We start from the raw sequence: 24,578 nt of genomic DNA, 5'->3' as shown, positions 1-24,578 counted from the left end.
ATATATATATATATATATATCCATTCATACAAAGATTCCGAGATATCCCCGTTTTTTCGTTTTTCGAATTTTTTCATTCTTGTACGCACGATAACTTGAGTAGAAATGGGCATAGCAAGTTCAAATTTGGCATGATTATAGCTCTTACAAACTGAAGGGTGGTATTTTGAATAGTCACAACCGGCCGAGCAGTTTCGGAGATCTTTAACCTTTTGTATAAATCTGTTTCATTCAGAAACCTTCTGAATTATCTTGTTAGTTTGAAATACAATTTGTTAACTATTTTCACAGGAAATGTATGTAAAACGTACGTAAACTGTTAAGATATCAGTAGCGAAGTGGTAAAACCGTACAAGTCGATTTTGACTATTAACCAGTTTTCAATGAATGTCTCGGAATCTAAGAGAGATGGCATTATTTTTATTATAACCTTTTTTGTAGAGCCGATTGAGCGCTACAATAAATGCAATTACGAAAATTTCGCTATCTCCCTTAGATTCGGAAATATCCCGCAAACACTCAACTGGCAGATAAGACGATTTAAACCGTTTTACCACTTCGCTACTGATATACAATTGTCAACATAAATTCTGTCCTACTAGCCTGAACTGAGTATGGCATGTGATTGGCCAGTTAAGAGTATCCCTCATTCCTCATTGGCCATGAGCCCCCACTCAGTTAAGGTTAGTAGGACAGAACTTTTGTTGACGATTGTATATACTACGTCTGTTTGTGTTTTTGTTTTTGAATGTTTAAACAATGTATACTGACATCTGAAGACAATTGGGAAGGGCACAAAATGTCAAAACCGGAGATGGTATACATACTGAAATGAATACAATAATTCAACAACTTCCTCCCTTTCACTTATGAATAAATCCTATGGAGATTTTTCAGGTAGGATTTCCAATAGGATATTCTATGAGATTTTCACTAGGATTTATTATGAAACTTAGGGTTATAAGAGTCAAAATGAGGGTCAAAAGAGTCATATGGGAGTCATATAAGGATCACATGGGGGTCATATGACGTCATTTGGAGGTCATATATAGGGTTTATGTAGGGGTCATACAGAGGTCATAGGAGGCTCATATGGGAATCATACGAGGATCAAATGACCTTCATATGACCTTCATATGGTCCCTTTATAATCTCTATATAACCCCCATATGACCTCCACAAGGTCTCCTAGTCAACTCCTACATGACTCCCACATGTTCTCCATCTGCCACATTTGACCCTCATTGTGCCCCTTATGCCCCTAACTTTTATAGGAAATCCTGTTGAAAATCTAATTTAAAATCCTATAGAAAATCGTATAGGCCATGCTATAAGAAATACAATGTTGTATTTCTTATAGGAAATCCTAACTGGAAGATCCTATAGGAAATGTTCGAATTCTCCGTAGGATTTTTTCATACTTGTTGGGTGGGAAGTTGATGAAATTATTATGAAAAAAAAATCATCAAAAACAAATCGATGTGACAAAGTGAGACATTTCATTCGCATGTGAAAATATTGAAGGAGGGAATATTAATGGGATCATCTGGTTAATCACTGGTGCGGACATTCAACCGTCTTTTCAAAGACAGTTGTACAATGGTACGAGGTGCAGGTTTTCCTTAATTGAGTTAGGGCGTTGAAGTGCAATCGCGCGTGTCAGAGACGATTGGCTCAATCAAAACAGATGTAGTTGACAACGGCGGGGCATGACCCCGGTACTTGACCAATCTCAATCGTTTCGCGCAGGCTTTTACATCTACACAATTTAACTGAGGTTGTTACCTATGTAACCGCTGCGTGACAATCAACCCAAGTGAGGGATTACTTAGCGTGTCATGTGGCTAGGTGCACGTGAAGGTCCATATGGCACCTCGTGAGAATATTTTTTCATCGTTTACTCATATACTGGGTATTCATAGTTATATCACAATCTATAATAGTATTCATGATTGTGAGAATATTTGGAAAAAATTGTCTAATTTTTTCCACATTTTTTTCATTTTTTAGAAAAATATTTATTGTGAATAAAATAAATGTTTCATTCTCATGCTGTGTACTTATAGTAGTATTGATTAATATTTTGATGAAATTATCAAATCATTATTGAACATTTTTTTACAATTATGATACATTAAATTATTTGAAGCATAATTTTTAATGAAAAAAGCAGCAGATAATTATGATGAATTCAACTATTCAAACATTTCATTGTCTAAATGGGAGAAGAAATACTTCAGAAAAATTCATATTTTTTGTTTCATTTTTTGAAAAGATTTCATTTCAAAAGAAAAGAATTTATTTTGCCCTAGGAAAATTAACAATTCATTTTATTCCTTAAAAAATATATTTATTGTGAATGAAACAGTAGCTCCCTTCCCATAATAAAAACAAACAAGCAGGCGACCGACCCTATTCGACAGAAGACTTGTGACACCACACTGTTATGTCAAAAGTCTTCATTTTTCTGCTACCAATTACATTGGTTATAAGCTTCCGAAGGGAAGAAGTGCATCGTCTATTTTTTATTTTTATTATTTCAACCGTAGTATATAAAATCATTTCGTCCTCTTAAAAATTTCATATGTAAAATTATGTGGTTTTACTCCGATTCAATTATTTCTCTCGATTTCATTCGTATTTTCCAAAACAGACTGATCTGTGCTGATGAATACACGTCCCATTCGAATTCAAAAAAATCATTCTCATTCCAGATGGTATTCCATAGTGCAACTTTTCTTCTTTCATATGGAATAGGAGGTCATCGAGACAAGTATTTAAAAAAAAAAAAAANTGCATTTATTGAGGAGATATAGCTGAAAAACGAAATTTAAACAATTGGCAATATCTCAGGAACTACTGGACCGATTGAGCCCAAATGGAGCCACAAAGTGGGGCTTATTCATAGCTATCATCAGTAAAAATTTCAAGTTTTTATCTGCGAATTTCACCGTATTTATGTTAAAATTTCTAAAAATAAACCCCCAAAACAGCCATTCTGCACATACATACGTACAGACGCAACCTCAAAAACATCATTTTTCCACGTTTCAGGACATTCTAGATCATTTGCAATGAAAATTAGAAAATCGAAAAATCGACCAAAAATAATGCTTCCCTTCGGAAGCAAAAATGATCAAATTATCTTTTTTTAAACATTTTTTTGAGATTGAGATTCAGAATTTTCACTCAAAAAATTTCACAGGAATGTCTTTAAAAGTTGAAAATGTAATCGTATTCTGAAAATAAAAAAAATCTCCCAAAAAAACAATAACTTTTGTTTCATTTCTCGAGAATTTTTTTTTCGCCCCAAAAAAGGCTTATTTTCCTCCGTAAAAATTCACAATTTTATCTATCCCCCAAAAACATCCTGAATGAAAAAAAAAACATTAATTCAGAATCAATCCACAGGAATGCCTCCGAAAACGCGTATGAATTTCCCCACTGAATTTTCCCTGATAAAACCCCATACCCCATCCATCGGATTTTCGTTGTGTCGCATCAGCAGATGTACAAGCCCATTTGCCGCAGCAGCTGCACTCCCCACCACCGCGACTTTTCAAAACTGCAACCCCCGTACCTGTCCTCGCTCTCCCCCCCTCCCTTCGTCCCACGGCCCAGCCAAAGCCCTCTCCAATCCCCAAAAAAAAGAATTTCCAAAATCCGTCAAAAATTTTTCAAAAATCCTCACCGCCCCAAGAGCCACCATCCCCCCATCCCCCCCGCGACCCGCTAATTTCCACCGGCCCGAGACCCCCCAAACCCCCGTGTGAATCGAAGTCGCAGCACAAGGGCGCATCGACGACTGCATCCGTCCCTGCAGCCGTCGAGTCATGTTGGGTGAAACTCTCCAAGTATTAAGGCCTCTCGTGCTTGTTCACAAAACGCCAGCCAGTTCTTCTTGTCGCACCGTTGAGGGAGGGGGTCTGGGGGTAGTCCGTTGTGCCCAAGTCTTATCGTCCTCCGAGTTCATAAAATTCCCGTCAAAAGTAAATTTAAAAAGCCCCACCCACTGCTGCAGCCCCTTTCAAATTCAAAACCCCTCGGATTTCCCGCGAATTCTGCATCCGTCACCGCGGAAATCCCCATCGTCAATCAAAAATAAAAAACCCCAGTGAAATTCCCAAGTCGAAGTTTCATCAATCGTGAAGTGAACCTCGCCAAAATCTTCAATTAAACCCCCGAAGTATTAAAAAATTCAAACGTACTTCGGGTTCCGGTGGGGTCACCGGAAGCAGCCTAAGCGTGACGGCTGTCTCAACGGAAAAACGTGGGAACGTGGAAATAACCCGCGGAAAATAACAGTTAAACCCCGAAAATCGAAATCTCAAGATAAAAAAAAGTGAAACAACTCTCCTCTGAGAGAATGAGTGAAGTCGAACGACTCCCGGACACTTCGAGGGCTTCAGCCGCAGAATGAAGAGGGACAGCGCTGGAATATGAACGCTAAAGACAAGGAGAGAGTCCGTTGGCGAGACCGGTCATACCCCACTCTCCTTCCACTGAGGGCGTGACGTCAGTTAGACCTGGGGCTTAACATAGTCCGAAGCAGTATGACCAGTTTTTGACCGAATCAGAGGAGAGAATATCACTGTTATAATGCGCGAGGGGTTTTCTACCTGTCGTTGATCGCGTCCTTTTACGACTTTCGCCGATCGTCGAGACAATTCCTTTGTTCTTCGGAATTAAATCCACTTTACTTGTCGAATCAGTTCGTCCTGTCGTGGAGGCGATTTCGTCTGAGGTCGGGGATGGAAAATCGCTCGTTTCGAGTTGTCAGGGGATTTTTCGGATTTTCAAATTTCCGCTGATAGTAGGAGTGGCGAGGGGGGAGGGGGGATCTTCTGGGCCTGCGCAGGCCTTCAGTGACCGCGTGCAGCGATCGTTGGATCAGTGCACGTCCGAGTGGCGGCGGACATCGATCGTCCATCGATTAATCAGTGATCTATCAGTGAGTCGATGGAAAATCAATAGCTGGATTAAAAAGTTTTGATAAAATGGCATTGTCGAGTGGTTTGTTGTTACTGGTTATTGTGATTGAGGGGAATTGATTGCGAGTGGAGGATCGTGGCATTTCATTGGATATTGGTTACGGTGGTGTTGAGAGTTACTAAACGTTGTGAAAACATTCGACGAGGTGAGAAGTCACTCGGAGGTGGACGAGGTTAACGGGGACTCTTTTTGTGGATTCAAGTTGTTAATTGGGAATACAAGATGGGTAATCATCCGTCCGCCCACCAGCCACTCGAGAGGGCTACCAGCTACGGGGGAAATGTTATCAGATTATCGGTAGGTTTTTTTTATGATTATGGGGAGTGTGGGGATGTGGGATGCGTCTAGTTCATTTTTTTTAGTAATCTTCGGGGGCCGGGGGGATTTGTGAAGGGAAGAGTGAGAGATGCTGGAGAGGTTCTTGTGAAAAAATTGTTGATTTCACTGCAAGTCTGAGGTGGGAAACGAAGTGAGATAGAATTGGGAAAAAGATTGGGGAATTGAGAAACTGAAAGAGATGTTCGCGTAATGAACATCAGTAATTCAATTATGAACGTATGAGAGTTATGAGAACGTATTTGAGTTTTTAATTAATGTCTCGGAATTTGAGGGAGAGAGAAATTCTTTGAAGACGTCTTTGAAGGGAGGAATGGGGCTACAGGAAAATTTTTGCAATAAAAAGTTCCACTTTGCCTCATCTTTCTCTACATAATAGTAAGAACCAAATAGTAATTATTAACTAGATTAAAACAGTCAATCGACATGACAGTTCCTCCAGGATATTGTTTCGTTTTTCCATTAAAAAAATTCCTCAGAGACATTTTTGGAGACGGAGGGCTACGAAAAGAGTGTTTATGAAACACTTCGGTCTCATTCGGACTCCGAGGTATGAAATAAAGCGAAATAGAATTGGGAAAAAAGATTGGGGAATTGAGGAAATGAAAGAGATGTTCTCGTAATAAAAATCAAGAATTCAATTATGAACGTATGAGATGGTTGATTTGAGTTTTTAATTAATGTCACGGAATTTGAGGGAGAGAGAAATTCTTTGAAGACGTCTTTGAAGGGAGGAATGGGGGCTACAGGGAAATTTTTGCAATAAAAAGTTCCACTGTGCCTCATCTTTCTCTACATAATAGTAAGAACCAAATAGTAATTATTAACTAGATTAAAACAGTCAATCGACATGACAGCTCCTCTAGGATATTGTTTCGTTTTTCCATAAAGAAAATTACAACTCAAATTCCTCAGACAAAATAAAAAATTAAGTTATGAACATATGAGATGTTGAGAACATATGAGATGATATGTTGATTCACGTTTTTAGTCAATGTGACGATATTTAAAGGAGAGAGAAAAATTCGTTGAAGATGCCTTTGAAGGGAGGAATGAGGGCTACAGGAAAATTTGTTTAAAAGGTCCATTTTGCCCCATGGTTCTCTTCACAATAGTAATTATAGTAATAACCAAATAGTAATTATTAAGTAGATTGAAACAGATGAAGCTGAAACTAGCGAAAGATTCGACAGCAGAAGATTTGTCTTAGGCGAATCTAGGGGTGTACAAATTTTTTTAAGTAATGTACAAACTCTTTCGCACTGAAAAAACATTTGTACATATGATTATTTGACTCTCCTATACTTAAATATCCCCTAAATTGAACGTTGTAGCTGATTCGTTCCGCTGATGAATATTCTGCTAATTTCAGCTTCATTTAAAACAGTCAATCGACATGAAAGTTCCCCTAGAATATTCTTTTGTCTTTTCATTAATAAAAAAATGACAACTCAAATTCCTCATACAAAATCAAGAATTGAATTATGAACATATCAGTAGGGAAGTGGTAAACCGGTATAAGTCGATTTTGGCTATTGCCCAGTTTTCAATGAATATCTCAAAATCTAAGGGAAATAGCAAAATTGTTGCCATTACCTTTTTTGTAGCTCTCAATTTGCTCTCCAAAACGGTTACAACAATTACAACAATAAAACAAAAACAACAAAAAATAGACAGCGAAAAAAAATATTACAACAATAAACAACAACAACCACAACAACATTGTTGTATTCAACATTGTTGTTGAATTACAACAATTTCGCTATTTCCCTTATATTCCGAGATATTCATTGAAAACTGGCTAATAGTCAAAATCGACTTATACCGGTTTACCACTTCGCTACTGATATGAGATTTGTTGATTTGGGTTTTTAATTAATGTCACGGTATTTAAAGGAGAGAGAGGAATTCTTTGAAGATGTTTTCGAAGGGAGGAATGAAAGCTACAGGAAAATTTGTTTAAAAGGTCCACTTTGCCCATATTTCTTTTCATAATAGTAATTATAGTAATAACCAAATAGTAATTATTAACTAGATTGGAACAGTCAATCGACATGAAAGTTCCCCTAGACCATTCTTTCGTCTTTCCATAAAAAAAATACAACTCAATTCCCTAGAGACATTTTTGAAGACGGAGAGCTACGAAAAGAGTTTATGAAAAACTTCGATCTCATTCGGATTCCAAGGTATGAAGTGAAATGAGATAGAATTGGGGAATTGAGAAAAAGAAAGAGATGTTCTCGTAATGAAAATCAATGATAAAATTCTGAAATGTGGTGATTTTAGTTCTTGATAAATCTCCATAAATCGAAAAAACATGAGAGATTTTTCTAGAAAGAAGGTTCTTATTAAAATATTTCATCTCCCTTGAATTCTGACGCGGACAGCACAATTTTAAATTTACAGTGAAAATCTCTGAATTTAAAAAATCTGCCGTAATAAAATCCAGCAATAAGTGAAATTTTCACGTTTTTGAAGCAAACTTTTCCTAAAAATCAGAGTAACAATTTTCAATTCTCAGTAACTTTTACTTAAATTAAATCCAGTGTAAATGCACTTGAATTAATGTACATTTGAATACTGAAGGAAATCTTGGTTCTGAAATCCAGAACTTTTGAATTCTTGAAATAAGAACCTCGGGGCTTATAAATGAAAGAAGACTGTTTGGGTTATCGAATCAAAAACATTTTTCTTTTAAATTGATAATCCTTGCTGCTCTAAAATTGATCTGCTCATGTTTATGAACCCTTTCTCATCCAAAATATACTATTTGACATCTTGAGTCAATTGATGTCGAGTTAATTAATGTTCAATTATCTCAGTTAATCAGTTAGATTAATGTTCAATTATCTCCGAATTTTATCTCTTTTGATTGTTCTTAGCCCTAGAACGTAAGGGTTTTTAATTCAAGAACCCATTGGTTCTTAATTGGAGAATACAATAATTCTTGAGTGAATAATTTTCATCACTTAAAATAAACAGGTTTTTTCTACTGAATGTTAGGGATTTTTCTTTGAAATCGAGCAATCGTTTTCTTGTTCTCTGCAAATGGTTCAGAAATTTGAAGAACAAGCAATTTTCCGTTACGCCTTAAGGAACTTCCGCAGTAAGTATACTTGGTGAAAATTTCGAAATGGTATAAAGACGCAATATTTGGATCATATGTTGTTGAGCACATTCAAAAACTATTCCCAAAATTTCAAGTACCTTGTCCACCCCATTTTCGAGATATACATCGTCAAAAATGGAAAAAACACAAAAATTGAATGTTTGGCGATGCATATCTTAAAAATGAGATGGACCAGGGACTTGAAATTTTGGGAATATCTTTTTAATGTGGTCAACAACATATGATCCAAATATTGCGTCTTTATACCATTTCGAAATTTTCACCAAGTATATTTACTGCGGAAGTACCTTAAGTGGTCCATTCGTGACCGAATTCGGGAAAAAATTAACTTTTAACAAAAGAGACCCCGAGAACCATGGGTCTTTTCTGTAGTTCTCTGTGACGTAATCTGTAAACAATACAATTCGTAAACAATACAATCTGCACACACTATCGTTACACCAACAATAAGAAATCTACCTTATGCATAGCCTTTACATCCTCAAAACCAAATTAATGAATTTTGCTTATTCCAATAGATTGATTGAAAATATTGAAAGCGGAATTTATTGATTAGATGAGGAAGTGGAGGTTGTGGAGGTATTGGGGTTTTTGTTTGGTCCCGAGAGGTATTAGGTACTTTCCAGATGTCCTATAAAGTGCGCCGGTGGAGATGAGACAGCTGCGCAGCCTGCAGTCTCCACTACCATCTGTTTTTTTTAAATGAATTTTTCTCCGGAAAATGCTCGCTTCCGTCACTCAATGTTTTCGTCGTCCTCGAGATAATTTTTTGAATTTTTAGGGAAGACGAGAACTCAATTTTTCTCACCACAACTACTGGAACAGGATGTGGAATTATTCTCTGTTATGTTTTTATGGGAAACAATTTTTTTTATAAACTACTGGATGAGGTCATCATCGTGGTGCATCAGGGTGAAAAATACAGAGAATATTGGAAAAATGACAATGACGTTGATGGCATTGTCAAAAGTTGAAGTGAAAATATGCAAGTTTTGACGCTAAGGAAAAGCTGAAATAATTAAGCGAAACATATTTTCCTTTCTAGTTGAAAAATTTCCGTTGAAAAATTTTTCTTCTTTTAGAATTTCACCAGAATTTGTTTTCATGTGAAGAAAAAATAAGTTTTGCAAAATTATAATTGAATAACTCTGATTGTTCATGAGTTTTCCCCAAATTTTTGATTATTAAAAGTCTCCAACTTTATACTAGGATCCTTAATTCATTTTTAATTCGTTTTGCTATACTAAATCATTGCGAATATTCAAACAGTATATATTTATTATATATTTATATATTTATATATAATTATATAAAAATATAATAATATAATAATAATAATAATAATAATAATAATAATAAAAGTATATTTATATTTATAAATATATTTTTATATATTTATTATTAATATTGGAGAAATGACAATGACCTTGATGGCATTGTCAAAAGTTGAAGTGAAAATATATTCAAGTTTTGACGCTAAGAAAAAGCTGAAATAATTAAGCGAAACATATTTTCCTTTCTAGTTGAAAAATTTTTCTTCTTTTAGAATTTCACCAGAATTTGTTTTCATGTGAAGAAAAAATAAGTTTTGCAAAATTACAATTGAATAACTCTGATTATTCATGGGTTTTCCCCAAATTTTTGATCATTAAAAGGCTCCAAATTTATACTAGGATCTTTAATTCATTTTTAATTCGTTTTGCTATAATAAATCATTGCGAATATTCAAACAGTATATATTTATTTGAATTTCTCTAGAAGATACAGAGGCCTTCCATTTCATTCTTACATTCCACCTTCCTTCATAGAATAACAATAAATAACAATAAAAGTACATAATAATAGTAAAAATAAAACAAAGAACAAAGATATGACAAAATAAAATCAATTAATTAATTTCAAAATAGAAGTTGTGGTATTCCACATGTGGGAGTGGGGTGGACTGAACATTTTTTGCTTTTTTTTCAAATATCACTTCATGACTTATTAAATTGTCAATGGAATGGATGTTTTCTTCAATGGGAAGAACAATTCATCCTCTTTGTGATGAGCTTAGACTGAGCTCCAATGATGAATTTGCTTTAGTAACGAATATTGTATTTCGCTAACAAGTGAGTTGTGAATTATAAAATAATTCAGCGAAGCATACGTTTTCCATTTTACTGGAAAAATTTCCCTTAAAAATTTTTTTTTATTTCATAACTTCACCAGGAATTAATTTCATGTGAAGAAAAAATGAGTTTTGCAAAGTTACACGTGATGATAAACCCTGACTATTCATGAGTTTTCTCTAAATGTTTGATGACTAAACGTCTCCAAATCTACATTTGGATCCTTAATTCATTTAAAATTCTTTTTTCTATCATAAATCATTGCAATCTTCAAACAGCATATATTTATTTGAATTCCTCTGGATGATACAAATGACTTCCATTTCCATTCTCACATTCCATCTTCCTTCATAGAATCCTATTTACTAAAGATGAAAGAAACGTGAAGTTGTTTTATATCGAAATATCTCGAAACTGCTTGACCGCTAATCCTTAATTCTGATTGGTCAATATGTGACACAAAGTTATTCACAAAAAAAACACGCGGCATTTTCAAATTCTTCAGAGGTAAATTTTTTTTCACGTCATATATATATATGTAATATATATATTTCACATGTATATATATTATCGGTGAAATTAATAAATTCTGTCCTTTTATGGAGACCGATTATTTTAAAAAATTGAAGATAATTAATTGAAAATGAAAAATTCTTTATAGATTCTTTTACTCTACTTCGCTATTCACTTCAATCATTAATCGAATTCTCTTTGATTCATTATCAATATTTATAAGGTATTCATGAGAAAATGAAATTTAATGAATTCCATTTCTTCATTTCAACAAATGAATAGATCAGCGCGTGCGAGAGCGCGCCCATAGATCTTGTAACAATAAATCACAATGAAAGTGCATAATAATAGTAAAAATAAAACAAAAAACAAATTTTTAATTATTCAAAGCCTCCAAATCTATACTTGGATCCTTAATTCATTTTTAATCCTTTCGTCATCATAAATCATTAATGTATTCAACCATTATATAATTTCAAAATAGAGCTTGGGGTATTCTATGTGGGGGAGTGGGGTTCATGAATACCTCTGATTTTTTTAAATGTTAATGACTTATTGAATTAGTGATGGAATGGAATATTTTCTTTCAATTTCAAATACAATTCATCTTCATGGTGATGACTGAGCTCAAGTGATAAATTTGCTGAGTTATGAATATTATGTTTCACTGAGTTATAAAATAATTCAGCGAAACATACGTTTTCCATTTTCCAAAAAATTTCACTCAATAAATGTTTCTTCTTTTAGACTTTCACCAGGAACCGACTTCATAATACTAATACTAATACTAATTATTCATGACTTTTCTTCAAATTTCTGATGATTAAAAGTCTCCAAATCTCCACTTGGATCCTCATTTCATTTTTAATAAATATCATAAATCATTGAAATATTCAACTATTATATAATTAAACAGAACTTGTTGTATTCTACTTGTTGTATTCATCATTCAATCAATTCAGAACATTTTTTTTAGTTATCGTGGGACAACCGATTTTCGAAAAAATTCAAAAATTTTAAAAACTAATCGTTGAATTGAATTTTAATTAATGGCGATCGATAGGGCTCAACAATACCTACATTTGAAAAGAAAATGAAATTCCATACATTCATTAGCGAACAATTGAAGAAAAACTTTACCATCTTCCGCTAACTCCTTACACTAAACAGTTTCAAACTGACCAGAGTTGCGTCACGACTAGATTTTAAACACACAATTTGCATTTTTCGTAAACAATTCTCTGTCCATCCACCTAAAATTCCATGCATTTATTCCGTCTCTCCTCATTCAAAACGAAAATAATCTCGATTTACATTCTCATAATGGACATTTCAGTCTCCACCAGTGATACGAAATAAAAAAATTGTGGACAATTTTTTTATTTCGTATCCCCTGTTAGTCCTCACGTTCCTCAGTCCAGAGGCTCTCAACCCATCTCTACAAGCTCAATAAATTCCTCTCTCATTGTCTGTAATCCCATTACTTTGCTCCCCCCCATGAAATTGACAAATCGTTGAATAAGAAAAAACAACAGAATGCAAAACGAAATATTGCCGAGTGAAAAGGTAACGAGGCGTATGCAAAGAACAATTCTATTTTTTCACACGCCCCGTACACTGTGAAATCGACAGTCTGATCATTATGTCCACTTCAAGGACACCAAAGTCTAATTAAAAACGAAAACAATTTGTTATGGAAGAACTCTTTCTACCGAATTATCTCTCGTAAACAACGGAATAAAAAATTAATAGAATCGCTTGAGGTATTCAAGTTTTTATTAATGATGATGACGACACGATTATGAAGGGAAATTTTAATTGACAAATTAAATATTTCAATTTAAATTGACAAATCGTTGAGACGAAACAAATTTGTTATGAAACAAAATCTACCGAATCTTCTCTCGTGAAAAATGGAATTATAAATTAATCAAATCGCTAAAGGTATTTTTTCAATTTTTTATAAGTGATGATGACGATTATAACTGGAAATTTGAATTGACAAATTAAATATTCAAATTTTAATTGACAAATCGTAGAAAAAAACGAATTTATTATGGATAAAAAATCGATCGAATTTTCTTTTCCGTGAAAAATTGAATAGACAATTAATAGAATCGTTTGATGTATTTTTTCTTTTTTTATGAATGATGATGATGATGATTATAAACGGAAATTTTAATTGACAAATCGGTGATAAAAAAAAGAACATAATGCAAAGAGAAATATTGCCAAGTGAAAAGCTAACGGGGCGTAGGTAGAGAACAATAATCCTATTTTTTCGCACGCCCCGTGCACTGTGCAATCGACAGTCAGATCATTATACCCACGTCAAGGACACTAAAGTCTAGTTATAGCGAAAATATCACTTCTTTATTCATCCCACTATTCAGTGAATAAACCACCCATTAATTCGAAAAATCCTGAGGAAGGGGAAGTTAACGACAAAAAAATTCACGTGCAGATGCAATTTCCGTTCTACGACGTAAGACAAAAGGCAAAATTTTATCCATTTTCCCCTGAATTTGAAAATAGCCTAATTCAAAGTTGATGACGGAGAAGAGACAATTGTTGAAAAAATTAAATCTTAAGTTTTGTGACATATCGCGTGATACGCACAGACACTACGATTTTTTAACGCAAGAGTCGCGCAGATACCTGGCGATTGCGTAATTTTTTCTAAGGGGACGGGAATTTTATTTCTTGGATTTTTATGATGAGTTTTTGTTCGAGGAAGTGTGGACATTCATGGTACAGTACAATGTCGAAAGAGTTTTTTGTTGAACAAAAACAAATGGAACCGTGTTTGTTATGAAAGACGAATTTGTCTAATTTTTTTTCTGTACTCATGTAAAGGGAATACAAGATTGGATTAAAAAGTTATGTAAAGATTTGTTAAAGATTTGTTATCAATGATGATGATGATGATGATGATGATTATGAACGGTAAAATTATGTTATGAAAGAAAAATTTCTATATAATTTTTTCTCTTGTGAAAAGTAGAATAAAAAAAGAATAATTTCCATCGAATTTTCTTTCTCGTAAAACATTCAATACAAAATTGACAAAAATTTCTTTGATTTATTTGATAAATTAATGATGATTCGGATTAATGGAACAAGGTTTTCATGCAAAAGAAAAATTCTCCCGAATTTTGATGATGAGTTTTTTTTTCGAGGAAGTATGGACATTCGTGGTACAGAATAATGTCGAAAGATTTTTTAAAAATAAAAACAAACGGAAAAAGTATATTATAAAAGACGAATTTGTCTAATTTTTTTTCCTGTACTAAAGAGAATAAAAGATTAGATTAAACGTGAAAGAATTTTCCGGGGCATTTTTTGAAAGCTTTTATCAATGATGACGATGATTGTGAACGGAAAATGTTGTTATGAAAGAAAAATTTCTATCAAATTTTCATTCTCATAAAAAATTTAATACAAAATTGACAAAAATTTCTTTCATTCATTTGATAAATTAATCATGATGCTTATTAATTGAAAAATTTTCTGACGAAAAATAAAATTCTTTCGAATTTTTCCTCGCGTAGAATGTTGAATAAAAGATTGAAAAACACGGCTTAAGAATTTTTTGTTTTTATAACTGACGTTGGTAGTTATAAATCGGACATTCTGACATTCGTGGTACAGGACAATGTCGAAAGAATTATTTGTTGAATAAAAACATATGGATAAAGTGTATTATGAAAGACGAATTTGTCTATTTTTTTTCCTGTACTACAAAGAAAAAGGTTAGATTAAAAAGTGAAAGAATTTTTGGGGTATATTTACAAAAAATTCATCAATGATGATGATTATGAACGGAAAAATCTTGTTTTGAAAGAAAAATTTCCATCAATTTTTGTCCTCGCGAAGAATATTGAACAAAAAATTGAAAAAGACGGTTGAAGTTTTTATAACTAACATTGATAGTTGTGAATCGCATGCGAGATACATTGAGGTACATAAACTATCGTAAAACGTGTAAAACCCGATGGTACGGTTCGACGAGCTCTCGCAACAGGTTTTCGTACCTCGGGATTCGACTCAAGGATAACTGGTATCTATGTACTGGCATTTACACGGTTTATCAGAGAGAGCTCTTCATTTCATTCCTCCCAGAATTTTTAAACGCTAAATGAAGGAGTAAAATGTCAATTCGTTGGAACAAGTGTTTCATTCGTGTTTGAGGTGGAGACTACAATGAGCGTAACGTCTGGTTGCCTGGGGCATTGTGACAATGGAAACTCCTGACTGATGGCATCAATTCATATGGCAATGTGTTTTTCCAGCATTCCGCTTTTGTACTAACTTTCTCGCATGCATTGCACCTGCTCACCCAAGACCAATGGTGAAAGGATTATGGTGAGTCGGTGTCACATGCATGGAGGACTACGAGGGCGCTGAAGTTATTCTATTCACTCGGGTTGGAATTTAGGTTTAGGGGAGATGAATTCATTTTTTCTTCTAATGGAAGCTTTGCAATTCATGGAATACGCGCACGGAAAACAAATATATGAGACATATATATAAATTACATGCGCATATATGTGTACATATATATTCAACATATATTTAATATGCAGCATTTTTTTCCAAAAATATCCTATTTTACTAAAGATGAAAGAAACGTGAAGTTGTTTTATATCGAAATATCTCGAAACTGCCTGACCGCTAATCCTTAATTTTGATTGATATTGATCAATATGTGACGCGAAGTTATTCACAAAAAAAACACGCGGCATTTTCAAATTCTTCAGTGGTAAATTTTTTTTCACGTCATATATATATATAATATATATATTTCACATGTATATGTATATTATCGGTGAAATTAATAAATTCTGTCCTTTTATGGAGACCGATTATTTTTAAAAATTGGAGATAATTAATTGAAAATGAAAAATTCTTTATAGATTTTTTACTCTACTTCGCTATTCACTTCAATCATTAATCGAATTCTCTTTGATTCATTATCAATATTTATAAGGTATTCATGAGAAAATGAAATTCAATTAATTTCATTTCTTCAGTTCAACAAATGAACAGATCAGCGCGCGCCAGAGCGCGCGCATAGATCTTGTATTTAAAATATATCGCACATATATCCCGTGAATAATTGTTTCCATATAGATTTTTTCCGTGAGGGTATGGGTGCAAGTGAATAAATTAATGTGGCAAAACAATGAGATACTTTATTAAAATCTCTGTGTTTCCACGAGGAAGGCACGTCTGTACTAGAGGACCGCTGTCTTGAGACTAAAAGTAATAACCAAGTGAAAACTCTCACAGGGAAAACGGAAAGCAAAAAGAACAAAGTTTTACGACTCAAGAGGACACAGCCCTCCTTCAACTTTCAGCATATGTTTAGGATTAAACCGCTTTTCTGTACAGAGCACAACGAATCGTAAATTAGTCCCTTTTCGTCACAAGGCCCGGTAAACCGCGATCTAACCGAGCGAAGCGAGATTAGAGAGAATTGCATTCATCACAAGGTCCACAAAGTATTTTCTGACGAATGTGGCTTTATTGGCCGAGCCGAAGGCGAGAAAATACTTTGTGGACCTTGTGATGAAAATAACTATTCTAGAACTGTTTTCCCAGTATGTGATAAATCTTTGTCGAGTAGTTTTTGTACAATAATAAAAGAACTACGCTCGAATATTCCAACAATAATCGTTCAAATTTAAGTATGTATGTGGTATATATGTATGTAGGTGGTTTTTGCTTCCGAATGGAAGCCTTGTTTTTGACCGATTTTTCGATTTTCTAATTTTGGTTGCAAATGGTCTAGAATTTTAAGAAACGTGAAGAAATTATGTTTTTAGGATTACGCGACCGAACGCACGCTACAGCACGCTGTAATTATAACTATCCTAATTGAAAATCTCAAAATTAAATTAATCATGAATTAAATTTGCCGCCTCCCACGACTGGAACCAATGAGGAGTAAGCGTGACCGACTTGCGAGATATCTATAGTTATCGACTTTAAGGGAGGACCCCGGTGAAATTTGAAAGTCTTCGGTGGATCTGGGGACTTATTGAGCGACTTTAGTTATATGATGGGATATGTTAAAAAGTGGGAAAAATCCCGGACCCAATCGGTTTTGCCCCGTACCTCCACGGAAAACGTCGTTTTTCGTGTTTCTACCTTTAAAACGTTCCTCGTTCCCCAATTTTGATCCGATTTGATTTTTTTTTTCAAAATGTTTGTGAGACTCCAAAGAACAAAGTTAAGCTTCCGTTTTACGATCCATTATATAGATCATAAAAAAATAGAAAAAAACCGAAAAAAATGAAGAAAAGGAGGTTTTCTTTCTGATCGTCAACTATTCAAAATAAAGACTTTTCAGGCATAATGCAAAAACAATCAGAGAGGAAAGCCCTTTTTCTCGGTTTTTTCTTTTTTTTAGTTTTTTTCGATTTTCTCATGATCTATATAATGGATCGTAAAACGAAAGCTTAACTTTGTTCTTTGGAGTCTCACGAACATTCTGAAAAAAAAAAATCAAATCGGATCAAAATTGGAGAACGAGGAACGTTTTACAGGTAGAAATATGAAAAACGACGTTTTCCGTGGAAGTACGGGGCAAAACCAATTGGGTCCGGGATTTTTCCCACTTTTTGACATATCTCATCATATAACTAAAGTCGCTCAATAAGTCCCTAGATCCACCGAAGACTTTCAAATTTCACTGGGGTCCCCCCTTAAGTGTGTGTTCTTTTTAGAATAGGATGTCTGTACATAGATGATTCCGCCAATTATTGCTATGGTCTTGTACCTTTAGAAATTTAATTTTGTTGAGACTTCTTATACGGCTTTCTTATCATTCAAAAGGCATAAAAATTTGTTTTCAAATTTTATTACGCCCCCAACGTTACTTTTGGAGTTTCGTGAGTTTTTGACATTTTACGTTTCAGCACAGGTCAATTATTTTTTCCGGGTTTTCAGTATTTCCGACGGAAATTTTTCGTTCGATTGAGCATGGTGCTAATTAGCTCACATCATCGGAAATGCTTTAAAGTCGCTAAAAAAGTAGAAAATTGTGGGTGGTACCCCTAACCCCCGCCTCGATTGGAGATTTTTTCATTTTTTTAACCAGAGTGATTATTTTTACGAACCATTAGAAAATTAGACTGTGACTCGGATTCGTTCTATCTAAACTTTTTTTTTCAAATTTAGTTTTTTAAAATTTTTCCAAATTTTTAATTTTTTTATTTTTTCATTTGAAGCGTTGGCGCCGCAGACGCTTAATATGTTAAAAATTGTCCAGGGCCTCCAATTTTTGAGCTACAGAATTTTTTTTTATTTTCCAAATTTTTGGAAAAATACGTGCAATAACAATGACGAATTAGTTTTTTACAATTCGATTCCTACACAGCTAATTTCATTTTGTTTAATATAAAAATTTGCGCTATTCATGTAAAATGGGCAGAAAAATTATCCTTGAAATATTTAAAATATATTTTCGATTCGTTCCGAAATATTTTCCGGACTATTTTACATGAATGGTGTAATTTTTCATTAAAATAATAACGAAATTCGCGGTGTAGAAGCTGCATTTCAAAAAACTAATTCGTAATTGTCATTGCACATATTTTTCAAAAAAATTTGGAATATAAAAACCTCTGTAATTCAAAAATTAGAGGCCCTGGACTATTTTTAACATTTTAAGCGTTTGCGGGGTAAACAAACAATAAACAATTAGTTTTTTTGCACTAATTATTCGTTTTTAGACGTACATAATCGATCTTCAATGTATGAGAAATTTCATTCAAATAGCCTGTGACTTTTAAAACTCATAGCAGTCTCCCCTTAATCTGATCCTTGTGACCCTTATTTAGACCCTTCATCTGACCCATATGACGCTTAATCTGATCCTTGATCTTGTGACTCTTATTTAGACCATTATTCTGACCCTCATGACCCTTATTCTGACCCTCGTAAGCCTTATTCTACCCCTCATGACCCTTATTCTGCCCCTCGTGATCGTTATTCTGACCCTCATGACCCTTATTCTGGCCCTCGTAACCCTTATTCTACCCCTCTTGACCCTCATTCCGACCTTGTTGACCCTTATTTTGACCCTTGTGACTCTTAATTTTGAAGTCTTAATTTCGAGTATCACATTTTCATCACCAGAAGTCGATTTTGATTTTTATAATATAGAGAGATTTACCCTAGGCCGCAAGGCCGATTATTATTTTAATTATACTACGAAGAATATTTCAACAGGAGAATTCACGAAAACTAAGCTTCATACAAGTTTCCTGTTGAAAACCCTATAAAAATAATTTTTTTAAACAGTTTTTCCTTCAGGGACTCCGCCATTGAAACATTCTCAAATTCCTCGTACCGTTTAAAATTTCTTTCACCATTCATTCGATATCCGAATTCCTCACGTCCTGAGTCATCACCAGGGTTCGTTGAGTGACTAACGCCGCATCGGGGATAATACATACTCCATATAATATCGCTGAAACAATTTAATGCTTGAGGTACTTTGTCCCACTCACTAATGAGTTACAAAAATTGCGTTTACATCAGGGACATCAGCGTTTAGTTGTCTCCACCTCGTCTCGTATCGATTATCGAGGTAACGGTTGAATGCATTCGAGGGACTGATGAGAAGACGCGTGTGGGATGGGTTAACATCCGGCGAAGCTTTCACCGTTTACAACTTGTGCCTCGTTACATTGAGACGCAGTTCAAGAGGATTTTTGTGGGGCTTTGGGACACGTGAGGCTTTTACTATCGGTAGATGAACGCGTGATGTTTCAGGAGCGTGCGGGATTTCAGGGGATTATGGGATTATGCGATTGGCCACTTGTGCTTTACTTGGTTTATTCAGGACTTATTATTTTGGTAAATCACTGGAATGGATCAATTTTAATACATTAATACATTAATTTTGGAAATTTTTGAATATTTTATTTTTATGCGTTGAAAATGCAAAGTCCGCAGAGATCTTTGAATATAATGCGTTTAATTAATTCACAAGAAATCTAACGCAATTTATTAAAGAGGAAATATAATCAACTTGAAGGAAATAATATGAAACGATAAATGATTTTTTTTTTTCAAAAAAAAAGCACGGGCAATATCTCGAATCGAATATGATAACTCGAACATTGAAGATAGGGTAAACAAGTCAATTTCTGGGCGGGGGATAGTTTCTGAACGATTTCAACTTGCATTGAATATTCCATAAATAAAATTGTATTGCGTATTTCACATTTCAATAATATTACTCGCGTATAATCATGTGATCAATTATTTTTTCTGTTGATCGACATTTCAGTAGCGAAGTGGTCGAACGATTTAAGTCAATTTAGTCTTTAGTTGAGTTTTCCAGAAATATTTCCGAATCTAAGGGAGGTAGTGGAATTTTCGTAATGACCTTTTTTGTAGAGCGAATTGAGTACTACTAAAAAGCTTATGAGAAAAATTTTGCTGCCTCCGTTAGATTTCGAGATATTCATTGAAAACTGGCCAATAGCCAAAATCGACGTGAACTGTTTGACCACTTCGCTACTGATTTAATAAAGAAAAGAAAAAATATGGTCCAGTCGTCCAGAAATGAGTTTCGGCTGCATTCAACTATTTCTTAATTTACTTATTATTTGTTTTGTTATTGAGCCGACCGTAATAGTTGAAGGAGTTAGGTGTTGCTCTTACATCCATGCAAATTCAAAAACATTTTTTTTTAAGCACTAAATATTGATATTGTTTACAATAAATAACGTATCAATCTCAAAGAGAAATATTATGTCATTAAAACAATTAAAATAATAATTAAATATAAAATAAACTCCAGAGCCTCTCCTGGCCAAATGACGTTCTTAGAACTTTTTTTTGATACTAGTTTTTAAGGTTTGTAAATATTGTAAATACTGACTGTTATTCTTGAATAAAAACATGGTTAAACAAAACAAAAGTTAGGTGTTGCTCTGGTGGACATCCGAGTGCAGCTGCGTTTAGCGCGGTTAGTAGTTGGATGGGTGACCGCTCAGGAACGACCTCGCTCAAAATTTTCGGAAGGGAGGCGCGTTGTAGTGGCCTAATGTGCCCCTCTAGTCAGTGTGACAGAAGGGCACATTAGGGCTGTGGGAGCCTATTCTCGAATTTAAGGGTGCCAAGTGAATTTGAAAAAAGATTCAAAAAAAATTTTTTCTTTCCCTCCATCATTGGAGAAATATGTATTCATCCATCCGACGAAATTTCAAACCCGCAAACCGAAACTAGACATCGAGAAAATAAATGCGGAAAATCCTCTATATTTCGCGTGACGAACCTCGAGAAAGCATGGGATCAAATGGGTACGGAGGGTTGAAATATCTCTCTTATTCACCCCGGTACCCCATTGTTTTTTGTCGCCATCACATTGAACACATCATTCCCCATATTTTCAAATTTTTTCAAATTTTTCTTGAGTTCCTAGGGGGTTGAAACGTTCAATTTAATCAAAACTCCATAAGAGGCCGTGTATAAGACTGATTTTGTTTATTTAATTTCTCGATATCCATAAGTTCTAAAATTTTAAAATTGTCACCGATGTTCACCATCTGTCTAATACTATTAATTAAAAAAATTATAACTTTGTTGGTGAATGTCAATTTTCAAGGTCATCGCCAAATTCACTTGGCACCCTTAACCCGTATGTTCGACTTCAATAAGTCGCATACGGCCCATAAGGCGTATCACGAGTCGCATGCGACCTATCGAAATCGAACGCACGATTTCAACTCGAGAATAGACTCCCTGCACAATCGGCCGGGTGTACAATTGGGGTTTTCCATGGTTTCCTGTGCAGTCCTAGCCCAAATGGGGTACAGTTAAGAGTAAGACTGCCCATGATAACGCATAGCAGATAAAAATCAGAAGAGAGCAGTGGGAGAGGCAAAGCAGACGAATGGGGAGCCTATCAGGGATCCCCATCAATATTAAATTTCTGTAATATTACAAGGATTTGACCTTTATATTATTGAAGGTTTAAAATATGTTGATTCAATTTTTCAAATAATATAATATTAATAATCTGATTTTTTACGAATAATCATATATTCAAAATTTGTTAATATGAAACTGTAAATTTACTACTAAGTGAATAATTCAAATTTCTTGAAAAGGGATTTTCGATTACACAAGCAATCGTCAATCTTCCTACCTCAAATTATCGATTGATAAAATAGTTGAAAATTTGAATATTTGAATTGATGATACTTAAGTACNGTGGGAGCCTATTCTCGAATTTAAGGGTGCCAAGTGAATTTGAAAAAAGATTCAAAAAAAATTTTTTCTTTCCCTCCATCATTGGAGAAATATGTATTCATCCATCCGACGAAATTTCAAACCCGCAAACCGAAACTAGACATCGAGAAAATAAATGCGGAAAATCCTCTATATTTCGCGTGACGAACCTCGAGAAAGCATGGGATCAAATGGGTACGGAGGGTTGAAATATCTCTCTTATTCACCCCGGTACCCCATTGTTTTTTGTCGCCATCACATTGAACACATCATTCCCCATATCTTCAAATTTTTTCAAATTTTTCTTGAGTTCCTAGGGGGTTGAAACGTTCAATTTAATCAAAACTCCATAAGAGGCCGTGTATAAGACTGATTTTGTTTATTTAATTTCTCGATATCCATAAATTCTAAAATTTTAAAATTGTCACCGATGTTCACCATCTGCCTAATACTATTAATTTAAAAAATTATAACTTTGTTGGTGAATGTCAATTTTCAAGGTCATCGCCAAATTCACTTGGCACCCTTAAATCGTATGTTCGACTTCAATAAGTCGCATACGGCCCATAAGGCGTATCACGAGTCGCATGCGACCTATCGAAATCGAACGCACGATTTCAACTCGAGAATAGACTCCCTGCACAATCGGCCGGGTGTACAATTGGGGTTTTCCATGGTTTCCTGTGCAGTCCTAGCCCAAATGGGGTACAGTTAAGAGTAAGACTGCCCATGATAACGCATAGCAGATAAAAATCAGAAGAGAGCAGTGGGAGAGGCAAAGCAGACGAATGGGGAGCCTATCAGGGATCCCCATCAATATTAAATTTCTGTAATATTACAAGGATTTGACCTTTATATTATTGAAGGTTTAAAATATGTTGATTCAATTTTTCAAATAATATAATATTAATAATCTGATTTTTTACGAATAATCATATATTCAAAATTTGTTAATATGAAACTGTAAATTTACTACTAAGTGAATAATTCAAATTTCTTGAAAAGGGATTTTCGATTACACAAGCAATCGTCAATCTTCCTACCTCAAATTATCGATTGATAAAATAGTTGAAAATTTGAATATTTGAATTGATGATACTTAAGTACTCAAAAAATTTCAACAGTGATGTTATTTAATTAAGGGCTGCCAAAGTAACCGTAATAAAATATTACAAATTTGGCTATCCCTGGAGCCTATAAAACCGTAATAGTAGTAGCAAAGAAATATGAATAAAAAACAATATTAATATCCAAAGACAAAATTCCTCATATGAGTAAGAAGATGCAGTCATTCAATATTACAAATTAATTTTTAATCTTTAATTTGGTGCTAAAAACACGAGATGACAGTATTCTAAGCACGAAATTATATTGATGAGATGAACATGAAATTAATTGAATTACCGTGTGAGTTGACTAAAAATTGATAACAGTGTGGGCACGCATTTTTACCAGAGTATCCACAAACATTGAATTCCGGAAATTCACACTCTAAAGTGTGTTCTAGAACCAAATGGAATTGTAATTATGATGAAGAAGTGGAATTGTGATTATGATTAAAATCTTATTCAGTGAGCATAGGAATTAAAACATGAGCAAATCATTTATTGATATGAAAATTTACCAGCTGATAAATTGGGACATATAATTCTCATCGGTCGTATTGCTTTTTGCAATGAGAATTATTATAAACAATTAATTGAAGAACGAAATATTGAATCTGACAGAAAAAAGCGCATAATGAAAGGCCGGGGTACGGTGAAAGCTCTAGTACGATTAACAAAATGATATGCAATGGCCATTGATTTTGTAATGAAAATCACGGAAAATTCACGGAATGAATACTCACAATTATTTTTTGAAAAAATCTCACGAAAATACAGTTATTAAAATCTATTGACTTATTTCTATGAAAAATACGTTGCGAAGAAATTCTCGATAGGGCTGCGAATTGCTTCCCGCGTGTAATAAAATCTAATTATTTATTTGAAGGGAGTGCCTACCCCATTTTCTTACGTCCGCTCTATTATTTTCGATTATAAATAAACTAGCCTTGAAGAGGGCTCGCGTTATGGATCATAACCTCGACAACTTTACACCCAAGCTACGTTTGATACTTCTTCCACACCCTTTTTCCACACTGACCGTAACGCTGACTATTGATTTATTCATTTATTTTCCAAGGTTTTTTTTGTGCTTAAGGATGTTTAGCCATTTTCAGAAAATCTTATTTTTTCAGGTTC

At 34.3% G+C, this 24,578-nt stretch overlaps 1 protein-coding gene across 3 annotated transcripts in view; it reads left to right on the top strand.

Moving 5' to 3' along the window:
- The window catches only part of LOC107041511 (protein numb), an 89,379-nt gene that overhangs the window by 39,387 nt on the left and 25,414 nt on the right, over positions 1–24,578 (top strand). For 2 of the 3 annotated variants that reach the window (XM_015262092.1, XM_015262091.1), the window contains exon 1: positions 5,048–5,289. The exons of the other annotated variant lie outside the window; for it this stretch is intronic. In XM_015262092.1, the coding sequence (XP_015117578.1) occupies positions 5,215–5,289 (75 nt within the window). In that variant the 5' untranslated portion in view covers positions 5,048–5,214. Of the gene's footprint in view, positions 1–5,047; positions 5,290–24,578 lie in introns of those variants that run through there. 3 annotated transcript variants of the gene reach the window in all.

This window comes from Diachasma alloeum, unplaced genomic scaffold (assembly GCF_001412515.2).
Source record: "Diachasma alloeum isolate Michigan unplaced genomic scaffold, Dall2.0 Dall_scaffold_00366, whole genome shotgun sequence".
Classification (NCBI taxonomy): Eukaryota; Metazoa; Arthropoda; class Insecta; order Hymenoptera; family Braconidae; genus Diachasma; species Diachasma alloeum.
Note: the sequence above shows the minus strand (reverse complement) of the source record. Positions and strands in the feature narration are given on the sequence as shown.